Source organism: Schistocerca gregaria, chromosome 1, assembly GCF_023897955.1.
Source record: "Schistocerca gregaria isolate iqSchGreg1 chromosome 1, iqSchGreg1.2, whole genome shotgun sequence".
Lineage (NCBI taxonomy): Eukaryota > Metazoa > Arthropoda > Insecta > Orthoptera > Acrididae > Schistocerca > Schistocerca gregaria.
The window spans coordinates 841135910-841159136 of NC_064920.1; the positions used below are offsets into that span (position 1 = coordinate 841135910).

At 43.5% G+C, this 23227-nt stretch overlaps 1 protein-coding gene across 3 annotated transcripts in view; it reads right to left on the bottom strand.

Annotated features, from left to right (window-relative positions):
* Nucleotides 1-23227, bottom strand: part of LOC126272386 (beta-glucuronidase-like) — a 196859-nt gene that overhangs the window by 120111 nt on the left and 53521 nt on the right. Inside the window, exon 1 of one of the 3 annotated variants that reach the window (XM_049975208.1) lies at nt 4826-4965. The exons of the other annotated variants lie outside the window; for them this stretch is intronic. Within the exon in view, the coding sequence (XP_049831165.1) occupies nt 4826-4864 (39 nt within the window). The 5' untranslated portion in view covers nt 4865-4965. Of the gene's footprint in view, nt 1-4825; nt 4966-23227 lie in introns of those variants that run through there. 3 annotated transcript variants of the gene reach the window in all.

A 23227-nucleotide genomic window follows, 5' to 3' on the forward strand; every position in this document is an offset into this window, starting at 1 on the left:
CAAATTGGGAAAACAATATAGAGGGTACATTTTCAAAAACAATGTCCTAGGCAAAAGCGACATTGTGCCTGTATATATCACAAGGCAGAGTAAAGTTTAGTATCTCCATTACACTGGCAGAATACCACCAGCGCTTCATTCTGTCAACACCCAAAGGACACTCAAGTTACAACAAAATCGGAGTCCAGACGTGAAGTGTCTTGAACAAAATGACCTACATAGTTATCATCAGAAATATCTAAAACACGAATTAGTACCGAGCTTATGCTTACAAAAGGAGATATATTCCCATAGGATAGGTAGATTTCACAACAGAACTGAGGACTTATTGACAACAGAAGTAATCTGTTGAATTACAAACCTATATCACTGACATAGATTTGCAGTCAGATTTTGGAACATACATTGTATTTGAACATTACAAAGTACCCCGAAGAAAATGATGTGACACTAAGCCAGCACGGATTCAGAAAATGTAGCTTTTGTGAAACATCGCTCGCTCTTTATTCACGCGAACTAATGAGTGCTATCGACGAGGCTCTCTGACTGATTCCACATTTCCAGATTTCCAGAAGGCTTTTGTCATCATTCCTCACAAGGGGTTTGTAATCAAATTCCGCGCCTATGGGGTATCGTTGAGGTTGTGCGACTGGATTTGTGATTTCCTGTCAGAAAGGTCACAGTTCGTAATATCTGACGGGAAATCATCAAGTGCGACAGATGTGTTATCTGGCGTTCGTCCCGCGAACCATACGCGACTGGAACAGGAAAGGGAGGTAATGACAATGACACGTAAAGTGCCCTCCGCCGCACACCGTTGGGTGGCTTGCGGAGTATAAATGTAGATGTAGATATATCACCCCCACCCCAATATGGAGCTGGTCGTTCTTACCCCCACCGAATTTCTTTCCAGATAATAAGTAATGTGTGTATCAAGTTTAGTTGGAATCGATTCAGGGGTTTAGGAGGAGTCTTTTACCCATGGCTTTGTCTACATACACACAAGTCACCATGCATTTCACATGTATTTAATATAATTCACACAAATTCGTAGCCGGCCGCGGTGGTCTCGCGGTTCTAGGCGCGCAGTCCGGAACAGTGCGGCTGCTACGGTCGCAGGTTCGAATCCTGCCTCGGGCATGGATGTGTGTGATGTCCTTAGGTTAGTTAGGTTTAAGTAGTTCTAAGTTCTAGGGGACTAATGACCACAGCAGTTGAGTCCCATAGTGCTCAGAGCCTTTTGAACCATTTGAACAAATTCGTGCACGTATTTCACAAGTATCTCTTGTGAATTTCGCCGCGTAGGTTCATTTTCATGCAGCTCAATGTTTATAACGTCGTATCTCCAGAACTATGTGTCATAGTAACGCAGTAATAAATTAGAACGCCATGATTCATGTGGCACTTTCACTGCATGAACAGCGAAAATCTGGTAAGGGATAACCTTTCTTTCTTTCTTTCTTTCTTTCTTTCTTTCGTCATTTTGCAGGGGTTGTCAGCGAGAACAATTTTCGTAAAAGCTTGAAATTATGTGTAATGTTTGTTGCAAGTCACTTAGTGCTCTCATTCTCAAATACTGGCTGAATTAATGATGGATATTCGCGCGTCCTGGGCTGCATAGCTTTTTAAAATCAAATAGTTTAAATGGCTCTAAGCACTATGGGACTTTAACATTTCGCGGCCCTGTGAGCAACTGTATAAATATTAATTTTAATTTTCATAACCAACAGCCTCAGTTGCAATGTTTACCTAGGTAAACATTGCAACTGAGTCGGTTGGTTACTAAAATTAAAATTACTATGGGACTTAACATCTGAGATCTTCAGTCCCCTAGACTTAGAACTACTGAAACCTAACTAACCTAAGGACATCAGACACATCCATGCCCGAGGCAGGATTCGAACCTGCGACCGTAGCAGCAGCGCGGTTCCGGATTGAAGCACCTAGAACCGCTCGGTCACAGCGGCCGCCTCCTTTTTCACCCCCACCCCTCTAATAGATAGGTGTTCTTACCCCACAGCGATTCTTTCCAGACAGTAAGTGATATTTGTAGCACGTTTGGTTTAAGTTGGTCCAGTATAGCTATGGAATACAGTACATCCATACATCTTTTTTGTAATATGTATGGAAGAGGATTACAGTGTCTCAGCTGGACACGTATAGGATAAGAAACTAGTGCTTTGATCACTGAGCTGAGATATTGGATAGCCTGATTGTAACAATACGAGTGAAGATAGATGTAACGGAACTTGAATAGAGTATTTGCCTCTATTGGTTACGGTAGAGAGATCGATCTTTCGGTCCTGTCTGTATATTTATAAATAATATTGCATGAATAAAGGCTGGGCGAGTGTAAAGCTATCGTTAAAAACGCAAGCCGCGCGATTTGTTCAGTCATAATAATAGTAACATGCTTTTGAATACAATAAAAATATAACGGCGATACCGCAAATTAATGAGTAAGGTAGCCGATCCTATAAGAAGAGGTAAAATTGGGCATATTGAGGGGTTTTGCTGTATAGCGACGGAGCCGATGATACGGCATCATTTTTTCGTTTACTCTTAGAAATAAACAAGTAGAGAAGTGCTAATTGTGCGTTTTAAATAACTACGGTATACGATCAGAGTAACAGAAGGACATTCAGTTACACGAAATCGCGGATAGAGAAGTGTGGTCATTAAATTGAGTACACCTACAGTGCGGTCAATTCCGGGATAAATCTATACGCATCTCACGAGGGACGCGGTATTGAGACCTTTTTGTTTTTGTTTTTTTAATTATATTGCGGAGAGCTGGCTCCAATTTATGAAAAGGAGAAAAACGTTAACATTTTCGCGGACCCTTAATAATAGCGGACCGCAGAGAAAAGTGTGTAATTGTCTTACGTCTAACAAACATTCGTGGAGGGCGGTGGCTAAACTAGAAGAGTCAATTACAACATACTGTATGATTATCATTGACTGTTGGTGTCGAGCAACCGAAACTGTTCTTCAAAGGGTTTCGATGGAACTTGGGAGTTAGGGTTCAGGCACTAGCATATACTCCACATCAGAAAGTGAATGAGTGGTGAATGCGAAATAAAACTGTGAACAAAGTTACGTTAAATAAAAGAGAAGAAGCAAGACAGTTTGGTCGTATCTGTTATTATTCTATAAACTGTAACATTTCTTATCGTTGTACGAAGCCTTTATAGACGATCTTTATGACAATTTGCTTCGAAGGGATCTCGTTACGAGTTAAGTTTTGGGGACCTGGTCAAGAGGGGGTAGTTCATAGATCTTAGAAGCCGACCTCGGGGAAGATCAGTTTGGACTCCGTAGAAACGTTGGAACACGTGAGGCAATACTGACCCTACGACTTTTCTTAGAAGCTAGATTAAGAAAAGGCATTTGAGGACTTAGAGAAAGCTTTTGACAATGTTGACTGGAATACTCTCTTTCAAATTCTGAAGGTGGCAGGGGTAAAATACAGGGACCGAAAGACTATTTACAATTTGTATAGAAACCAAATGGTAGTTATAAGAGTTGAGGGGCATGAAAGGGAAGCAGTGGTTGGGAAGGGAGTGAGACAGGGTTGTAGCCTCTCCCCGATGTTATTCAGTCTGTATATTGAGCAAGCAGTGAAGGAAACGAAAGAAAAATTCGGAGTAGGTACTAAAACCCACAGAGAAGAAATAAAAACTTCTAGGATCGCCGATGACATTGTAATTCTGTCAGAGACAGCAAAGGACTTGGAAGAGCAGTTGAACGGAATAGGTAGTGTCTTGAAAGGAGGATTTAAGATGAACATCAACAAAAGCAAAACGATGATAATGGAATGTAGTCGAATTAAGTCGGGTGATGCTGAGGGAATTAGATTAGGAAATGAGACACTTAAAGTAGCAAAGGAGTTTTACTGTTTGGGGAGCAAAATAACTGATGATGGTTGAAGTAGAGAGGATATAAAATGTAGACTGGCAATGGCAAGGAAAGCGTTTCTGAAGAAGAGAAATTTGTTAACATCGCGTATAGATTTAAGTGTCAGGAACTCGTATCTGAAAGTATTTGTATAGAGTGTAGCCATCTATGGAAGTGAAACATGGACGATAAATAGTTTGGACAGGAAGAGAATATAAGCTTTCGAAATGTGGTACTACAGAAGAATGCTGAAGATTAGACGGGTAGATCACATAACTAATGAGGAGGTATTGAATAGGATTGGGGAGAAGAGAAGTTTGTGGCACAACTTGACTAGAAGAAGGGATCGGTTGGTAGGACATGTTCTGAGACATTGAGGGATTACCAATTTAGTATTGGAGGACAGCGTGGAGGGTATAAAATCGTAGAGGGAGACCAAGAGATGAATACACTAAGCAGATTCTGAAGGATGTAGGCTGCAGTACGTACTGGGAGATGAAGAAGCTTGCACAGGATAGAGTAGCATGGAGAGCTGCATCAAACAAGTCTCAGGACTGAAGACCACAAGAACAACTACTGCAGGTATTCTGGAATCAGGTGCTACCGTGACCGTTGTGTGTTGTCAATGACTTAAGGTTACCATATCTCATGCTCTAAGATCAACACGCCTTTTCACTTGACATAACGGTGCCTCACGGCAACAACGACAACGCCGACGACGAAGGAAGATATGGTACATGATGTCTTGATGGAGGAGATATGACTAATTACCGGTGAATACAGACGAGATATGTCGTTATCCGGCGTCTAATACTTTGTATGCAGCTTCTGCACATTATGTTGATAGTTCCAACAGTATCGGGTCAAGGCGCAGCGTGAGTGCCGCAGAGGACAGCGAACGCGCTTCTCAGCAGGAGTCGATACGTACCCTGACCGCCGACATTGCAGCCACCACCCACGCGGGCATCTTCCTCTTTGCTCTCCTTCGTAGCAGCCTCCCTCACAGCGTACAGGCCGCAGACGGAGTGCAACTGACACAAACAACCGGCGACTACACCTCATTGGTCTATTCGAAACGTAGCAGGCGCGCGTTTCGTTAGCGAGCCTTTAACATACGCCCGGGCGTCACGTGACACGCGCCGACGCTGAGTCAAGCCCCCACGCATAGCTGTGAGCGGGCCAGCTGTTAGGTCATCGCAGGCGGGGCTGCAAGGTACACTGCGACTTCGGCACGTGCGCCAAGACGCGCCGCGCTTACGCAGTGAATAGACTTGAAAGCGGAGGAACGCCGTAAGCGATAAAGATCCTTACGAACCGTCCCGTAAGATTCCGTGTGCTATGTATGCCGATTCCGAGGAAGTGCTGCTACTGAGTGGTTATAATTAAAGTACAGCTATTTATAGATGCAGCGAAACTTTGTAGATATGTTAATGCGGAACCGATTTACGTTGGAGCCAGCAAACGGGCGCTGTGAATGCCAGGAAGACGTACACCAGTATCTCCTTATGTAATGGGTAAGGAACAGAATGTGGGCAGGAATTGCCAAACAGGTAAGAAAGGATTGGGTTGTTTGGGGAAGGAGACCAGACAGCCAGGTCATCGGTCTTATCGGATTAGGTAAGGATGGGGAAGGAAGTCGGCCGTGCCCTTTCAAAGGAACCATCCCGGCACAGGCCTCGAGCGATTTAAGAAAATCACGGAAAACCTAAATCAGGATGGCCGGACGCGGTATTGAACCGTCGTCCTCCCGAATGCGAGTCCAGTGTGCTAATCACTGCGCCACCTCGCTCGGTGGTAAGAAAGGCATAAAGTTGATTTTTATTACTAAGCCCCCCTTAAACACTTCATTCAACATGAGCACCAAGACGTCGATGATACGCTGCACAGGACAGATTTTCACCTGATGGCCAAAATTTGAACTAATTTTTCCAGCGGAGGTCGGTTCCGTATTAACGCGTTAGTATATATACCAAGTTAAGCTGCCGTACGGTATCTGCAGTAAAAAATAAAAAAAATAAAAATTAAAAAAAAAATAAAATAAAAAATGCTCTGAGCACTATTGGACTTAACATCTGAGGTGATCAGTCCCCTAGAACTTAGAACTGATTAAACCTAACTAACCTAAGGACATCACACACATTTATGCCCGAGGCAGTATCCGAACCTGCGACCGTAGCGGTCGCGCGGTTCCAAACTGAAGCACCTAGAACCGCTCGGCCACACCGGCCGGCTGCTGTCCACACTGGACTTCAGTGGATAGCTGCACTTTAATTATAACGGCCCAATACATTGTCTTTCTGCGATACATGCCAGTGCCAAACAGAATTATTGATGCAAAATTTGATTGAAAAGAATTTGAACGAGTCTTTAATCCACCACAATTACACGCATTGGCAACCGCAATAATGTCATGGTGCTCGAACTGTAGGCAGTCGATCAGAATTCTAGTGAGAACGATTTTCTCCTTCCGAATTTTGTTCCTTGCATGAGGCACTAGATGGTGATCCGCCCGTCGGTCGGTAACGTGTTTGAAGTCTCGTGTGTCTCACTCCATACCTTTCATTTCATAAACATTTAGAACAGTACAAATGGTCAAGCTTCTTAATTTAGAACTCGTACACAGCTCACACATCAAACACAGGTTTCAGAAAGCTGAGGGCAAACCAAGAGCACCCTAGCCCTTCCCGCTAGCCGCACGGTCTAACGCGCTGCATCACGAGCAGGAAAGCATGCCGGTCCTCGGCACGAATGCGCCCGGCGTATTAGTGTCGAGATCCGGTGTGCAGCCCAGCCTGTGGATGGTTTGTAAGGCGGTTTCCCATCTGCCTCGGCGAATGCGGGCTGGTTCCCCTTATTCCGCCTCAGTTACACTATGTCGGCAATTGCTGCGCAAACACTGTCTCCAGGTACGCGTACACCATAATTACTCTACCACGCAAACATTGGGGTTACACTTGTCTGGTATGAGACGTTCCCGGGAGGATCCATTGGGGGCCGAACCGCACAATAACCCTGGGTTCGGCGTGGAACGGCGGTGGGGTGGGTGTACTCCTGTGGCCTGTTGTGGGGTTGTGAACCACTGAGGCCTCCGCCGGGACGAAGCCTCTCCATGGTTTCTAGGTCCCCGGTTTTATACACACCCTTCCACATTGTCGGAAAAGTCTATTGAGCAAACGCTTCTTGTGGAATTTACATCTGCATGATTACTCTGTACTTTACAATTAGATGCCTGGCAGGAAATTCATCGAACCGCCTTCAAGTTGCTTCTCTACCGTTCCACTCTCGAACAGCGCGCTAACACTTAAATCTTTCTGTGCGAGCTCTGGCTTCTGTTATTTTATTATGATAATCATTACTTCCTATGTAGGTGGGCGACTACAAAATATTTTCCCGCCCTAAGGAGAAAGTTGGTAATTGGAATTTCATGAGAAGATCCTGACGCAACGAAAAGTGCCTTTGTTTTAATGATAGCCACCCCACTTCACGTGTCGTATTCGTGGCACTCACTCCCCTATTTCGCGATAGTGCAAAACGAGCTGCCCTTCTTTGAACTTTTTCGATGGCCTCCGTCGATCCTACCTGATACAGGTCCCACGCCGCGCAACAATACTTCAGAAGAGGACATAGAAGCGTAGGCTAGGAAGTCTCTGTAGTAGACCTGTTGCATATTCTCAGTGTCCTGCCATAAATTGTAGTCTTTGGTTTGCTTTACCGCAAACATTATCTGCGTAAAGGTACTAATTTAAGTTATTCGTAATTCTAATCCCTAAGTGTTTAGTTGAATTTACAGCTTTTACATATGAGTGATTTGTCGTGCAACCGAAATTTAGCGGATACCTTTTGCCATGTGCACGACTTCACACTTTCCATTATTTAAAGTCAATTGCCACTCTTCGCACCATACATTTATCTAGTCTAAATCGTTTTGTAATTTCTCTGGTGACTTTACGAGACAGTAAATGACAGCATCATTCGCAAACAATCTAAGAGTGCTACTCATATTGTCTCCTAAATCGTTCTTATAGATCAGTAACACCAGAGGAGTATAACACTTCGCTGAGGAACGCCGGATATTACTTCTATTTTACTCCACGTCTTTCCATCAGTCAGTAACACCAGAGGAGTATAACACTTCGCTGAGGAACGCCGGATATTACTTCTATTTTACTCCACGTCTTTCCATCAGTCTTTACGAACTGTGACCTTTCTGCCAGTAAATCAAGATTCCAGTCGCACAACTGAGACGATAGTCCATAGGTACGCAGTTTGATTAGAAATCGCTTGAGAGGTACGGTGTGAAAAGACTTCTGGAAATATAAAAATATGGAATCAGTTTGACATCCCCTGTCAACAGCACTTATTACATTGTGAGAGTAAAGAGCTAGTTGTGCTTAACAAGAACGATGCTTTCTGAATCCTTGTAGGCTGTTCGTCAGTAAATCGATTTCTTCGAGATAACTCATAGTGTTCGAACACAGTACATGTTCTAAAATCCTACCGCAAATCGACATTAGCTATGTGGATCTATAATCCAGTGGATTACTCCTATTTACTTTTTTTGGCACTGGTGTTACTTGTACAACTTTCCAGTCTTCAGGTGCGGATCCTTCAACGAGCGATCGGTTATATATGATTGCTAAATAGAAGCTGCTGTACCAGGTACTCTGAGAAGAACCTGAATGACATACAATCAGGACCGAAAGCTTTGCCTTTATTAAGTGGGTATCTACTTCTAAGTTACTCATATCGGCAGTTGTTCTTGGTTCGAATTCCGGAATATTTATTTTTTATTCTTTGGTGAAAAAAGTTTTGATTCAAATGGCTCTAAGCACTATGCGCCTTAACATCTGTGGTCATCAGTCCCCTAGAACTTAGAACTACTTAAACCTAACTAACCTAAGCACATCACACACATCCATGCCCGAGGCAGGATTCGAACCTGCGACCTTAGCAGTCGCGCGGTTCCAGACTGAGCGCCTAGAACCGCTAGACCACCGCGGCCGGCAGGAATTTCGGAAAACAGTATTTAGAAACTCTGCTTTAGCGGCACTCTCATCAGTAACAATATTAACAACAACACTGTTATCGCGCGGTGATGGTCTTTGGAAAGACCATATGACCAGATGGATTTTCTGCCGAATTTCGGGACAGTGTTTCGTTATGGGAAGTATTAAAAGCATTTCACATTGAACTTTGAGGTAGATTTCGAGCTTCTGTAAAACTTCGCCAATCTTGAGGGTTTTGCGTCCTTCTAAATTTGACAAACTTTTTTTCGTGGCTCAAACCACTGTGGCGACGAGTGGTGGTGGTGATGAGTTCCTATGGGACCAAATTGCTTAGGCCATCGGTCCCTAGGCTTACAAACTACTTAACCTAACTTCAAACTAACTCACTCTAAGTACATCACACCCATCCGTGCCCGAGGGAGGGCTCGAACCTCCGACGGGGGGAGTCGCGCGAACCGTGGTAGAGCGCATTGGACTGTGCGGCTGGTCACGAGTTGTTGGATATGAAAATCATTTCAGAAGATAATACTTAGTGCTACCGATATGATCTGAGACCAAGCGAAAGTCAGTGACATGTTCATCGTCTTCTCTGCCTACGTCTGGTAAGATCAAGCACTTGATGTCGAAAAAAGCGATCAACGTTATCTCGTATTTGTCACTCGCTTTTTTTGGGGGAGGGGGGACACTAGGAACACTATGCCCTGAATGTCGCTTGATCTTCGGATCGTACTGTTCGACCGGTTCCACAAGAAGCGTTTGCTGACAATCTCCAAGAGATTTACAACCGATGTCGGAAGTACGGTGAAGATCAATAAAGATACTTTATTTGTAACTCTTGTTTTTTTTCTGAGAACATTCACCGAACTATTCACACGTATCATCTATAGGAATGAGTATTCAAATGCAGAGAGATGTAAAGAGGCAGGATACGGCACTGCTGTCGGCAACGCCTATATAAGACAACAAGTCTCTGTCGGTTACTGCTGCTACAATGGCAGGTTGTCAAGATTTAAGTGAGTTTGAACGTGGTGTTATAGTTGACGCACGAGCGATGGGACACAGTATCTCTGAGGTAGCGGTGAAGTGCGGAATTTTCCCGTACGACCATTTCACGAGTGTACCGTGAATATCACGAATCCGGCAAAACATCAAATCTCCGATATCGCTGCTGCCGGAAAAGATCCTGCAAGAACGGGGCCAACGACGACCGAAGAGAATCGTTCAACGGGACAAAAGTGCAATCCTTCCGCAAACTGCTGCAGATTTCAATTTTGGGTCATCAATAAGTGTCAGCGTGCGAACCATTCAACGAAACATCAACGATTGGGCTGTCGGTGCCGAAGGCCACTAGCATACCCTTGATGACAGCACGACACAAAGTTTTACGCCTCGCCTAGGCCCTGGGTTGATGACTGGAAAAATGTTGTCTGGTCGGGAGAGTCTCATTTCAGATTGTATCGGGCGGATGGACGTGTACGGGTATGGTGACAATCTCATGAATCCATGGACCCTGCATGTCAGCAGGGTACTGCTCAAGCTGGTCGAGACTGTGTAATGGTGTAGGACGTGGTTAGATGGAGTGATATGGGATCCCTGATACGCCTGCCAAGTGACACATATGTAAGCATTCTGTCCTATCATTTGCATCCAATCACGCCCATTGTGCATTGCGACGGACTTGGGCAATTCCATCAGGATAGTGCGCCCCCCCCCCCCCCCCCAAAAGTCCACAATTGTGAGTGGCTCCAGGAACACTTTTCTGAGCTTAAACACTTCCGCTGCCCACCATATTCCCCATATATGAACATTATTGAGAATATGTGCAATGCCTTACAACGTGCTTTTCAGAAGAGATCTCAACCCCCTCGTATTCTTACGGATTTATGGAGGGCCCTGCAGGACTCATGGTGTCAATTACCTCCATCACTACTTCAGATATTGGGAGAGTCGATGCATTTCTGCGGCATTTCTGGGTGTTTTCGGGGGTGGGGTTCCTACACGATGTACCAATTTATATAGTTCCTCGGTGTAGATTTCTCTGTACTATTCAATTACTTCACAGTCTATGTTTTACTGTCCGCTTACTACATTGGTGTTTTAAAAATGTAAAATGTTGTGGTCTTCAGTCTGAACACTAGTTTGACTCACCTGCCCACACTACTCTCTCCTATGCATGTCACTTCGTCTCTAGGTAACTGCTGCAATTTAAACCCGCCTCAACGCGTTTATTCTAATCCTTGGTCTCTCTCCTCAGTTTCCGCTCTTCTTCCCTCAAATACACTTACCTGCGTTATACAGGTGCAAACGATAACTGTTTACAAAGTACTACCATCATGTATGGGAAGTCGAGACGAACGATTTGATATGGGACACTTCCGGTCTACCAAGCCGAGGAACCCTTTAAAATGATCTGCAAAAGTCTCTTAAGCTAATTTGGAATATCCTCTCGCTCTCTACGCCAGCGGACTGGTCGAATGTTAGATGTTTTTGGTTAACTTCAGCAATTTAAAGTTTCCCATGTGGGTAATGAAAGAAAAAAAAGACTTTCGTGAAAATTATACAAAAATTAATTAGGTTTACAGTTCAGCAAACAAAGTAGCCTCGTAGTAGATAGACCAGAGGAACAAAACGATTTGTTAACTGAACGCTAATAAATTCGCAAAAATTTGATTTAAAATTTACACAAACGTCAATTTCATAATAGTTAAGTGCAAGGACAAAGTGTGTTTAATATTCAAGACCGATTGGGAAAGTTATGAACTTCAAATGGTTAAGACCGACGAAGCCGGTGTTGTAAAAGGGCGAGAGGATATTGAGAAAATCGCTGGGTGCGAATGCGCCGAATGCGCTGTACCTTAGATTTTTTCTGTGGGCCAATTTGACGTTGTTTTCTGAAAGACATCATGTTTACGCCAGTGACTGTTAAATTTTTCATTTCCCCTCTTGCAATTTCGGCCTTAGGCCATTATCAAGTGAAGCTGAAATACAAAATGTTTATTTCAGCCGCACTTGATAATGGCCTAAGTTCGAAATTGCAATAGTGGAAATAAAAAGTTTAACAGTCACTGGGGGAAACATGATGTCTTTCAAAAAATTTTACATGACTGACAACACCAGTTACGAAAAGTTAATTAATTTGACGTTCTTTCGTGGCTTGATAGACCTCAAGCGAATTTGTATCCAATACGTGGCAGAAGTAAATCCTCGAAACGACTGGGGATTGAACCTAAATCATTGGATTTCCAGTCGTGCATTGAACTACTCCTTTTTGATAGGTCCTCAAACATCCGGTACATAAGAAGATAAGTCTGCCAGCTCTGGAACGTACCAATATAGGTGCAGACCCTGTGTTAATACAAGGGACGATCAAAATGATTCCGTTTGGTGGCGTTGCTGCAGCGTATTTGCAATGTAGCGCGACTCCGATGCGGGTATGTAAGTACCGGCAGGTATGCAAGGGACTGGTATGGCATTCGTGTCTTTCCGATGTTCGTGCGGTAAATGCGGAAATGTGAACTATAGCTACGTTATTTGCAGATGTGTCCAAACAGGATCGATGAGCTGTTATAATTTCATGGCTGCCGAAGGACAAAGACCAGTGGACATCCATCGGAGAATGAAGAATGTGTATGGGGCATCACATCTGTCGAAAACCATCCCACCACAAAGGCTGCTGCTGCTGTATGGTAACGCACGCCCCAACCGCACATATCGTAACTCAAGTGGGAGACACTCAAGCACCCGTCCCTAGTACTGATCTCTTCCTAAGCAGTTTTCATGCCTTTTGATAGGTCCTCATACATCCGGTACATAAGAAGGCCTTGAAGGGTCGATGATTCTTGTCGGAAGAGGATGTTCAGCAGATAGTTACGACCTATTCCACGCAGCAGGATACGGTATTTTACCAAACGGATATCTTCATGATGCGTCGGTGGGGTGATTGTCTCAATGGTCACGTGATTTTGCCTAATTGGCATAACCATGCATAACCATTCTCGACTGTACTGCCTTCGAATGGAAACTTTTTGACCTCTCTCTCATATGTTTCAAGATCGATTCCTGGTTCGGCCCGTCTTAGAAAATGGGAATTTGATCCTACTCCTCATGATACGACTCCAGAGCCTTAAAGACTCTTCGCCCTCTCTCGATTTAACAACGCGTAACAGTGATCTTGAGTTCACTACAAGTGGCCTATTAGATGTAAACATCGCAGGTAAAATAAATGTACGAGTGTAGGACTTTTGCGTTAACTAAATGAGGCACTCGGTCGTAAAACATGGCATCTAACAATTTTTTCCAATTGGCGTTTTTGACAACGTCGGACTCCTTACAGCTGATTTCACAGGTTTGTGAAGGAATTTGTGGGAGATGTGTACGTTGTAAGAAATTATGTTGGTATTATGTTATGGTAAATGACAGCTGACTGCAGGTAAAACATTGTAAGTAACAAACATGGCGGCCTGACACGGTCTGTTCCGTAGTGATGAGGAACTTGAATCGAAAGTTTCGAGCGCTAACAATAATTCTGACTACAGTTCTTCCTGTAAAGACGAAGATGAAAGCCCAGAGTATTATCCTGTTTATGAGTTCAAACAAATCGGATGCAAATTACTCCTCAGAAAGTTAAGAACAGATGCCTTTATTTCTTACTCTGTTTGAAGTAAAAGATGGCATGTACTGCACTTACCAAGTTTTACTGCCTGTTCCGTATTGAAACTTTTCAAAAACGGAAATTCTGAACGTTCCTTTCATCAAATATGAACTGAGTACGTGGTAATCAAACTTCGTAAAACATAAACACAATGCATTATATAGAAATAACCGAAATAGGTTTCATTTTGACTCTTAAATTATAAATATGTGTGAAGGTGACCACGGTATCTACTAGAGTTACCATGCTTTACACCCACTAGGTTAAATCACTCAGGATTTTTTCTATTATCATGGTGTAACTCAGCTCTTCAGAAGAAATGTCTACCTGAATCGTAAACACAACACTTTTACCTTACGTCCTGTAGTGTAGCGACTTAAGCGCTTGACTACCGAGTCAAAGGTCACGAGATTGAATCCTGGTCGGATCACGAAGCGTTTTCAGTTAATCTTCGGACCGATCGTTTTCAATAAGATACGAATTACGCCAGATACAGCCGCGGTTCGGCTTCCACGATGAACTGTAGATCCCTTCTCTAGCCAAATGGATTCAAGTTGATATACTAGCAAAAGCATCTGGAGGCACACGAGATTTTTATTATTATCCCTTGCACCTTTTTTTTTTGGGAGAAGGGTAATGAGCTTTTCGATACAAGTATTCCTCGTTTTGTTTCAGAAATCGACCGCGCTCAATACCAGTCCGGATTGTGAATCGGAACCATGTACCAGTAGGTCAACAACCAACAGTCATGATGAAAACAGTGTGGATGTAAGGTCACCTACTGCTTCTGGAAAATCTAATCCGCCTAGTAGAGTCCCTAGTGCAGGATCGTCGGTATCTCTTGAACAAATGGTTCAAATGGCTCTGAGCACTATGTGACTTAACTTCTGACGTCATCAGTCGCCTAGAACTTCGAACTAATTAAACCTAACTAACCTAAGGACATCACACACATCCATGCCCGAGGCAGGATTCGAACCTGCGACCGTAGCGGTCGCTCGGTTCCAGACTGTAGCTCCTAGAACCGCATGGCCACTCCGACCGGCCCTCTTGAACAAAAGGATACTGTAGATGATCAGGAAAAATCAAACAAAAAAGGTAGAAAAAGCAAACGTGGGGTAAACCAACAGGAAAAAAGTAAAAAATTAAGAAATTTAGGTAAAAGCTATTTGTCTTATCGAGGAAAAGGAAATCCACAAGCACCTCGAGAAGCAGGCCCAGATTGCCTTTGTAAGAAAAAACATGTTTTTCAAAGATTGATGCTGACGAACGACACTCGGTGTTTCAAGAGTTCAATAGAATGGGAAACTACAACATCCAAAACGCTTATCTATTTGGTCTAACAAATGTTTAAAAAAACTGCCAGAAGTACGAAAAATGTGGAGGTCCCTCTCGAAGAAAATTTACCATTACTTACAATATCTTGGTTGAGGGGCAAAACGTAGAAGTATGTGAAACTGCTTTCCTCAACATCCACGGACTGCAAAAAAGTAGGGGGAGAGTCGAAAACAATGGTGCTCATACTCCACCATCAGATAAAATAGGTACACATGGGCACACAAGAAAAAGTATTCAGAAGACGATATAAAAAATGTGCATACTTTTATATCAAAACTTCCCAAATACGAAAGTCACTATACCAGGCGCAAAAATCCTTATAAGGTGTTTATGGCTATGGAATACACAGTTAAACGTTCTTTTGAAAAATATACTCAGTTCTGTTCAGAAAGTGGTAGCCGTCCTGTATCTTCAGACAAGTTCAGAAGAATATTTACGGAAGAATTAATATAGGATTCAAGTCTCCTAAGATAGACACATTTAAGGACTGCGACTCAATGAGAATTGAACTGCAACAGGCCGAAAACGACAAAAGTGACGCTAATGTCCAAGAAATAGGACACAAAATAGAGAGACACCACCTACATGCTGCTGCCGGCCAAAAAATTTTTGCAATGTATCCCAGAGGACAAAGAAGCCCTTGTTCTAACATTTGATCCCCAACAGGCGTTGCCCATTCCAAAATTATCCACTGGACCTGCATATTACAAAAGAAAATTGTTTTGCTACAACCTCAGCATTCATGATTGCTCCAATAACGTAGGGTACTTTTATTACTGGGAGGAGGCTACTGCTAGGAGAGGAAGTGATGAAACTGCAAGTTGCATATTGAAACACTTCACCGTGAATGACATACAGTGCAAGAAACTGATAGTAATAGCAGATAACTGCTGTGGCCAAAATAAAAACTGGACAATAGTCGCTCTCTGGCTTAAACTACTGGCAAGTGGCCGTGAAAAACGTGTTGAACATGTTTTTCCAGTAGTTGGCCACACTATGTTGCCATCGGATAGAGATTTCTGCCGAGTAGAGCAGTATGTGAGGGATCACATTCAGTATGTGTACTGCCCGGAGGAATGGGGACAGATCTTGTAAAACGCCCAACGCTCACCTCCCTTTAATGTGTACAGAATGCAGCAGGCATTGTTTAGAGCACCCTAGAATGTAATTGTTGCGTCTGTCAAACTTCTGTTGGTCCGCGAAGAACCAGATTCTCTGACTGTTTATAAATCATATTTCGGATCTGGTGAAGAAATATCATTGAAGCTGAAAGATCGTCCTGTTACAGAAGATTTTCTGGGGAAATTTAACGCACCTCCTCCACTGCTGTATAATACACCAATACCAGTCAATAAGGAAAAATCGCGCGATGTCCTCAGCCTGTTCAAGTATATTCCAAAGGCATATCACAGATATTATACGAGCTTAGTTCCTGAGCATTAAATGTAAAATTATTACCTAAAAACTACTAATAAAACAATTGGTAATGCAACTCGTGGCTACTTTATTTTATTTCCAATGTGATTACCATGTTATACCACTGCACTGTAAACATCCTGGTAAGGTTCCATCTATGTGGTAACTGCCACGTACTAGAAGCAACATTAACGTCAGTTGTTGTGAAACATGATAACAAGGTAGCAATGTCTCATACGTGAGTGAAAAATATGGTATCTACGGGCATCTTTCCTCTGATTTTAGTTCTTATATTCGCAAACAAAGAGTTATGAGGAGCAGCTATGACGAATTTTACTGTTCAGTACACATAGAATATCTGCGCAGCATAATTATGTGAGTTTTGTTAGAGCAAACTATTTGATATTTTCCTCAAAACTTAAAAGCCGATTTCCCGCAAGTTTTCAGTTTGTTGGGTACGATGTTTTACGACCGAACGCCTCAAATATTTATAGCTACTCACTGTGTATGAGTGCACTGTCTACGGGTACAGAATCGGCAAACTGTGAACTGAATACCGCAGTATCGAACCCTGTCATCACCGAAACAGCACGATGGTAGCTCCATAAGCTGAAAATTGTCGGACGAGCAGGAATTCCAGAACCACTCATGAGAGTTGCAAAAATGGTTCAAATGGCTCTGAACACTATGGGACTTAACTGGTGACGTCATCAGTCCCCTAGAACTAAGAACTACTTAAACCTAACTAACCTAAGGAAATCACACACATCCATGTCCGAGGCAGTCGCGCGGTTCCAGACTGTAGCGCCTAGAACCGCTCGGCCACCCCGGCCGGCTGAGAGTTGTAAATGCTCGTAATAGCAAAGTATGGTGCCGAACCCATAAAACCTGGGCTATGGAGGAACAGAAGAAACTCATTTGGTCCAATGAACTGTTTCGAACTTCTAGCCGAATTTACGTTCCAAAAGTGATTATTTGGGCAACCATATCGTGGTATTCCATGGGATCCGTGGCGGCCAAGCATTATTTAACTATATTGGATGATCAGGCCCATCCAGTGGTACAATGTTTGTTTCCGAACCATTATGCTGCGTTCCAGGACGACAGGGCTCGTTCAGCCGAGCGATCTTAGGCGCTGCAGTCATGGACTGTGCGGCTGGTCGCGGCGAAGGTTCGAGTCCTCCATCGGGCATGGGTGTGTGTGTTTGTCCTTAGGATAATTTAAGTTAAGTAGTGCGTAATCTTAGGGACTGATGATCTTAGCAGTTAAGTTCCATAAGATTTCACACACACACACACGCGCTCCTGTTCATACAGTTCGCGTTGTCACAAAGATGAATTATCTTATCCCCTCCGGCCACCAATGTTACCAGATGTCAATACTATTTAGCCTTCGTGGTCCACTTTGGAGATAAGGATATGTGATTGCTATCCATCTCAATCATCGTTACCCGAACCTGTCACTATTTTGCAAGAAAAATAGGAAACCAGTAGAACGAAAAACCAATCCTAGTTACAAAATTTTACTTTTTATTCATTCGATGACTAGTTTCTGGCCGAAATACATTTTCAAATCATCATAACAAAGACGAAAATGGCATTTCCGAGGATGTAAAAATGCGCAATGAACATAAATGTTCACTCTCTTGGTGGTGTAAAAAATTAAATCTTAGTCAATGCAATGAAAAGATAAGACCATGTACGTCACATATTTTTCTACTCGCAAGCTCACTAATTAACATACACAGTTGAACTTTCTGCATGCAGTACATGTCGATCCTCGAGGTCCAGTATTCAGTCCAGCTTCACCATCCGAGCAGAGCGGAAATAATGTGCGTTTCCTCCTACAGCGCAAACACGATCGCCTTGTTTACTTCCTCTGGCCAACAATAACCTGACGCCATAGCGCAAGAAGAATCAAAACCGAAAATCAACGTTGAAATTCGGGTTTGGAAACGACTTTGACAAGGCAAATGCGCTCGTTTTAAAGGAGGAGGCCAAGATCCCGGCTCTCTACATCGTCTGCATCCGCTTGTATATCGTATGGTCTACGGGAAACTTTATCTATCATGCTTCGAAATGAGGAGCGTCTTGCTCAATTCATCCATGTGGATCGGCGAAAAACGACCAGAGAATTGTGCACAAAGCTGAATTTCGGCTGCAGTGCCTTTCAAACAATGTTAAAAGATCTTGGTTATGGCAAAGTCTGTGCGAGATGGGTCCCATGGATGTTTACAGAAGGACAAAATACTCATTGAATGGTAATTTATTGGCAGCTGCTATACAAGCGGATGCAGACGATGTAGGGAGCCGCGATCTTGGCCTCCTCCTTTAAAAAGCGCTCGATATCGAGCGCATTTGGCCTGTCAAAATCGTTTCCAAACCCGAATTTCAACGTTGATTTTCTGTTTTGATTCTTCTTGCGCTATGTCGTCACGTTATTGCCGGCCAGCTGAAGGTGATAGTTTTTTGAATAGCATCGCACCACTACGAGCCAGGATCCAAGAGACAGTCCTTGCGATGGCGACATGCGCATTCTCCGTTTAAGAACAAGACAGCCGTCTGGAGGCAAAGTGATGTGCACAGTTTTCAGGGACAGCTAGCATGTGGTTTCTTTTGGATGTCGTGGAGCCTGGAGAAACTGTCAATTCAGGACGATACAAACGACACTGACTAAGCTGAAAGCCCGAATTTCCAGGGTAAGACCAGAGAAGAAAACCAACTTTCACCTGCAACACTATAACGCCATGGTCCACACCAGTTTGCGACCACACAGCTTGTTGTACAATTCGGCAGGACTGTCTTACCAAATCCACAGTACAGTCCCGATTTAGCGCCTTCAGACTTCCAGCTCTTTGGGCCTCTGAAAGATGGACCGCGTGGCGAACATTTTCAAGATTCGGATGCTGTTGTCAAAACTGTAAGGAAGCGGTTAGCCTCAGCTAGTTCCGATTTTTACAGGCGCGGCATCCATGCCTGGTTCATCACTGGCAAAAGTGCATAACGAACGGCGGTGACAATGTGGAGAAATTACAACTGAAATAATGCCTTATTTAGCTGTGCTGTTGTGATTTATGTATCTCCTGTAGTTTCCATGAATAAAAACAGGAGGCATTACTTTCAGAACGACCCTAGTACATAGGGCCACAGAGTATTGCAGAGACTTAATAGCGATCCTTGGCATGCCGCCTGAGAGCGGCGATCTTCTCCATCGATTTCTATAGGACCTTCTACAGAGCGCACCTTAACTTCCTCCTATAAGTGATTCACTGTATGGGATTTCCGCCAATCCTTATCGACAACCTGCGGCGCCTTTTGGCAACAGTCAGCTCTCAGGTACAGGTCAACACAGACGGGGGGGCCCAATGCCTACCTTTATGCAATCATGCTCGAGCCACTCCATGAGGGCCCCAACCGCAAGCTATCTGGCATCACACTGTGGGCATCATCTTCTGCTATAGGGCATACGCTGACGATCTGCTATTGTTGGTTCATCCACCCATGAAGTCTGGATCGAGCGATAAGGACAGGCCTTGGGAAGTCTTCTGAACAAGGTGGCTGTACTGGATATTGGGCGCTGTCTTGAGCTGAGCGCTTTTACCCCCTCCCACCAGCAACTGAACTGAGATATTTGGAAGTCACGTTTATGAATGATGTTCGCGAAACTGCCACAGCAAACTATCGATGGTTACTATGGATCGTACACGTGATGGTATGACAGAACCTACTCCTGGACTTGAACCAACTGCAACGTGTGGAATAGCTGGACCTCTATGTGGTGTCATAACTAGGTCACATGGCACAGGTACTCCCCTACCGGTGGTGATAGGTCGCAGACTTCAGGTGGCTTTCAGTTATAACCTGTTCACAGTAAAGTACGTTATGACTCACCCGTCCCCTGTACGATGGAGGGCTAGGGCTCGTTAATGCCAGGGTACTGGCAGATGCCCTCTATATGAGCAATACGTGGAAACAATGGGCCAGTCAGCGCAGGTACCTCACATGTCGTCTACTGGAAGTTCACATTCCTCTGGTATCAGTGGCACATACTGCGACACATCTCTCCCATGTATCGATATTCATTCTAGAATTCTGCTATGTAATATCGGATCTCCCCGCAACACGGCCGCCAAAGACAAATGATTTTTATACCGGGCAGTTCTGAACAGTGTGGTAGACACCAAGTACCCAATTGTCCATTGGTCTTGAGTGTGGGAAACGACACACCACCACTCTCTGTCCATCACTAGGCGCCCCAGATGATATTATGTCACCAAGGAAAAATGCTATTGCTGCATGCTACTGGATTAGCGGACTCTCTCCTTTGTCCTAACTGTCAAATCCTGGACACCGATGAACATTGCTTCCGGCGTTTGGCGATTGACACAGAAGATATTAGCTTGTTCCCTCCGCATCACACCCGACGTGTTTGAACCTCTGGCCATGCTCTGTCGCTTCCCCCTGTAAAATATCATGCGCTTACATGGTTCAAGGGAATGGCCATGGAAGGGGAGAAATGCTTGATTACTGGTGGTACCTGCAAAACGCTCACAACGCGTCTGAATGCACAATGAAGTGCCGTACGCTCTTCATAAATATTTACACAGTGTTTTCTCCCGCCCCCCTTTCCCTCTCCTCCCTTGTTTGTGAGTACTAGGCTCAGTTTGACGTTCCGCACAGCATCACATTCAAGATAGAAGTCCTGAATTGTAAGGAGTGAGGAAGGAAAGAGATTGGCTGATTCACGGAATACTGCATTCGTTGAGGCATTAGCAAGGCAGAATGAGTCTGGTAGATATTTTGTTGAAGATAGGAAACACCGATGGCAATAGACAAGAAAAATCCAGTTGGACCATTCCTTGAACAAACATCCTTTAGCTGAAGTTGCGTAAGATATACACAAATGTTATTTCTGTTTATCTTTTGAATAACATTCTTTTGTAACATCTGGATTTTCGTTCGAACATGTTTAGTAATTATAATCCTGTAAAAAAATTATACAAATTGTCGATCTTATCACCTTGGGAGATTTTTTGGGAATAGCTATGGGCAACGCCTAAAGAGGGATGTTCATTTCTTTAATGGTAGGGTAAAATTGTCGATGCCAAGTAGCATTGCTTTTTTCTTCATTTAAATGGAAGTGATGTGAGTTCGAGCTCCTTAATCGATGGATCGCCTGTCCGAGTCCCGCTTAGTTTTTTTATTTTTTAAATGCATATTGCACCCAACTGTGGTCATATTATTTTATAAATGTGACATTTGAAAGGTATAATGAAAAGACGAGTGTATTTGCATGACCTTGTATGTGTTTACATGTTGGTATTGCGGTTGCTATGGGTTTATTTGTACATTGACATTTTTTGTAGTTACTCTTGCTACTTAAGTTTACGCATTGTCATTCTGAGATAGTCAGTGGACCTGCGGACGCTAGAAAATGAAGTGCCCAGTGAAGAAATCGGAACATTTCCGACGCAATCTTCTGTTTGAATTCAGTAGGCGGGTGACAGCAACGGATGCATCCATAATCATTAGCGTGGAGTGTAAGGATAATGCCATTTGACAGAGAACGGCAATAAAATAGATTTCTCGTTTTAGGGAAGATTGTTTCGCATTAGTGATTTTCAAGTTCAGGAAGATCTTCAGACTTTTGATGGAGATCGTTTAAACGCGTAAATCTACAATTATCCACGTCAGAGTACTCGAGAACTGGCAGATGTGATAAACTGTGGTCTTTGCACAACAGTGTGACCACTGCATGCAATGTGAAAGGTTGAAAAACCGGGTATATGGGTACCACATGCTCTAAGCCAAAACTACAAAAATCAGCTCGTGGCCTTATGTGCACCTCTACTTGCTTATCAATTGTCTCGTGAACAACACTGACCATTCCCATCTTGTATCGTTACGTATGACGAGAAATGGTGTCTTTACGCTAACGTATGGTAAGGAAAGGAATGGTTGAGCCCAAACAAAGCAGCAAGCCCCCGTACAAAGACCTGCGCGCGTCCGCAAAAGATAATGTTTTGCATCTGGTGGAACAGCGACGGTATGGTCTACTACGAATTGCTTCCCTGAGGTGTAACCATCACTGCTGACATTTATTGTCAGCAAATGAGCCGTCTTGCAGACGCAGTCCAAGACCAACGAACAGGAATACAGTGTCAAGAGGTATTCCACGACAAAGCCCGCCTGCTGCTATGCTAACTTCGCTTGAAGCCTTTCTAAGAGACAGTCCCCATTCCAACCAAAATTAATATGTAAACGTAGACCAGATGTGGCCTAAATTTATTAAAAAAAAGTAGTATCGACAGCAAATGAGAGTTTCATACCAAATAAATGCATGTTATACAAATAGACCAGATTTTTATTGCAGAAGTTACGAAAAACTCATGTCAAATTTAAAAGAACGTAGAATCTCCAAGGTTGGCAATGTTTTACAGAATGTCCAAATTCAATGCGGACTTCAGCGTGAGATGTTTTTTAAAAGTATCCACAACGAAACTCTGTCTCGAAATCTGGCAGAAAATTCAAAGAGATTCTGGTCGTACGCAACGTAGTCTTGCGGCAACACGCAATATATGGATTCACTGCGCGAGAGCAATGGTAAGGCTACTGATGACAGCGCCACTGAAGCTGAGTAATGAAGCACAGTTTTCTGAAATTCTTCACCAAAGAAGTACACTCCTGGAAATTGAAATAAGAACACCGTGAATTCATTGTCCCAGGAAGGGGAAACTTTATTGACACATTCCTGGGGTCAGATACATCACATGATCACACTGACAGAACCACAGGCACATAGACACAGGCAACAGAGCATGCACAATGTCGGCACTAGTACAGTGTATATCCACCTTTCGCAGCAATGCAGGCTGCTATTCTCCCATGCAGACGATCGTAAAGATGCTGGATGTAGTCC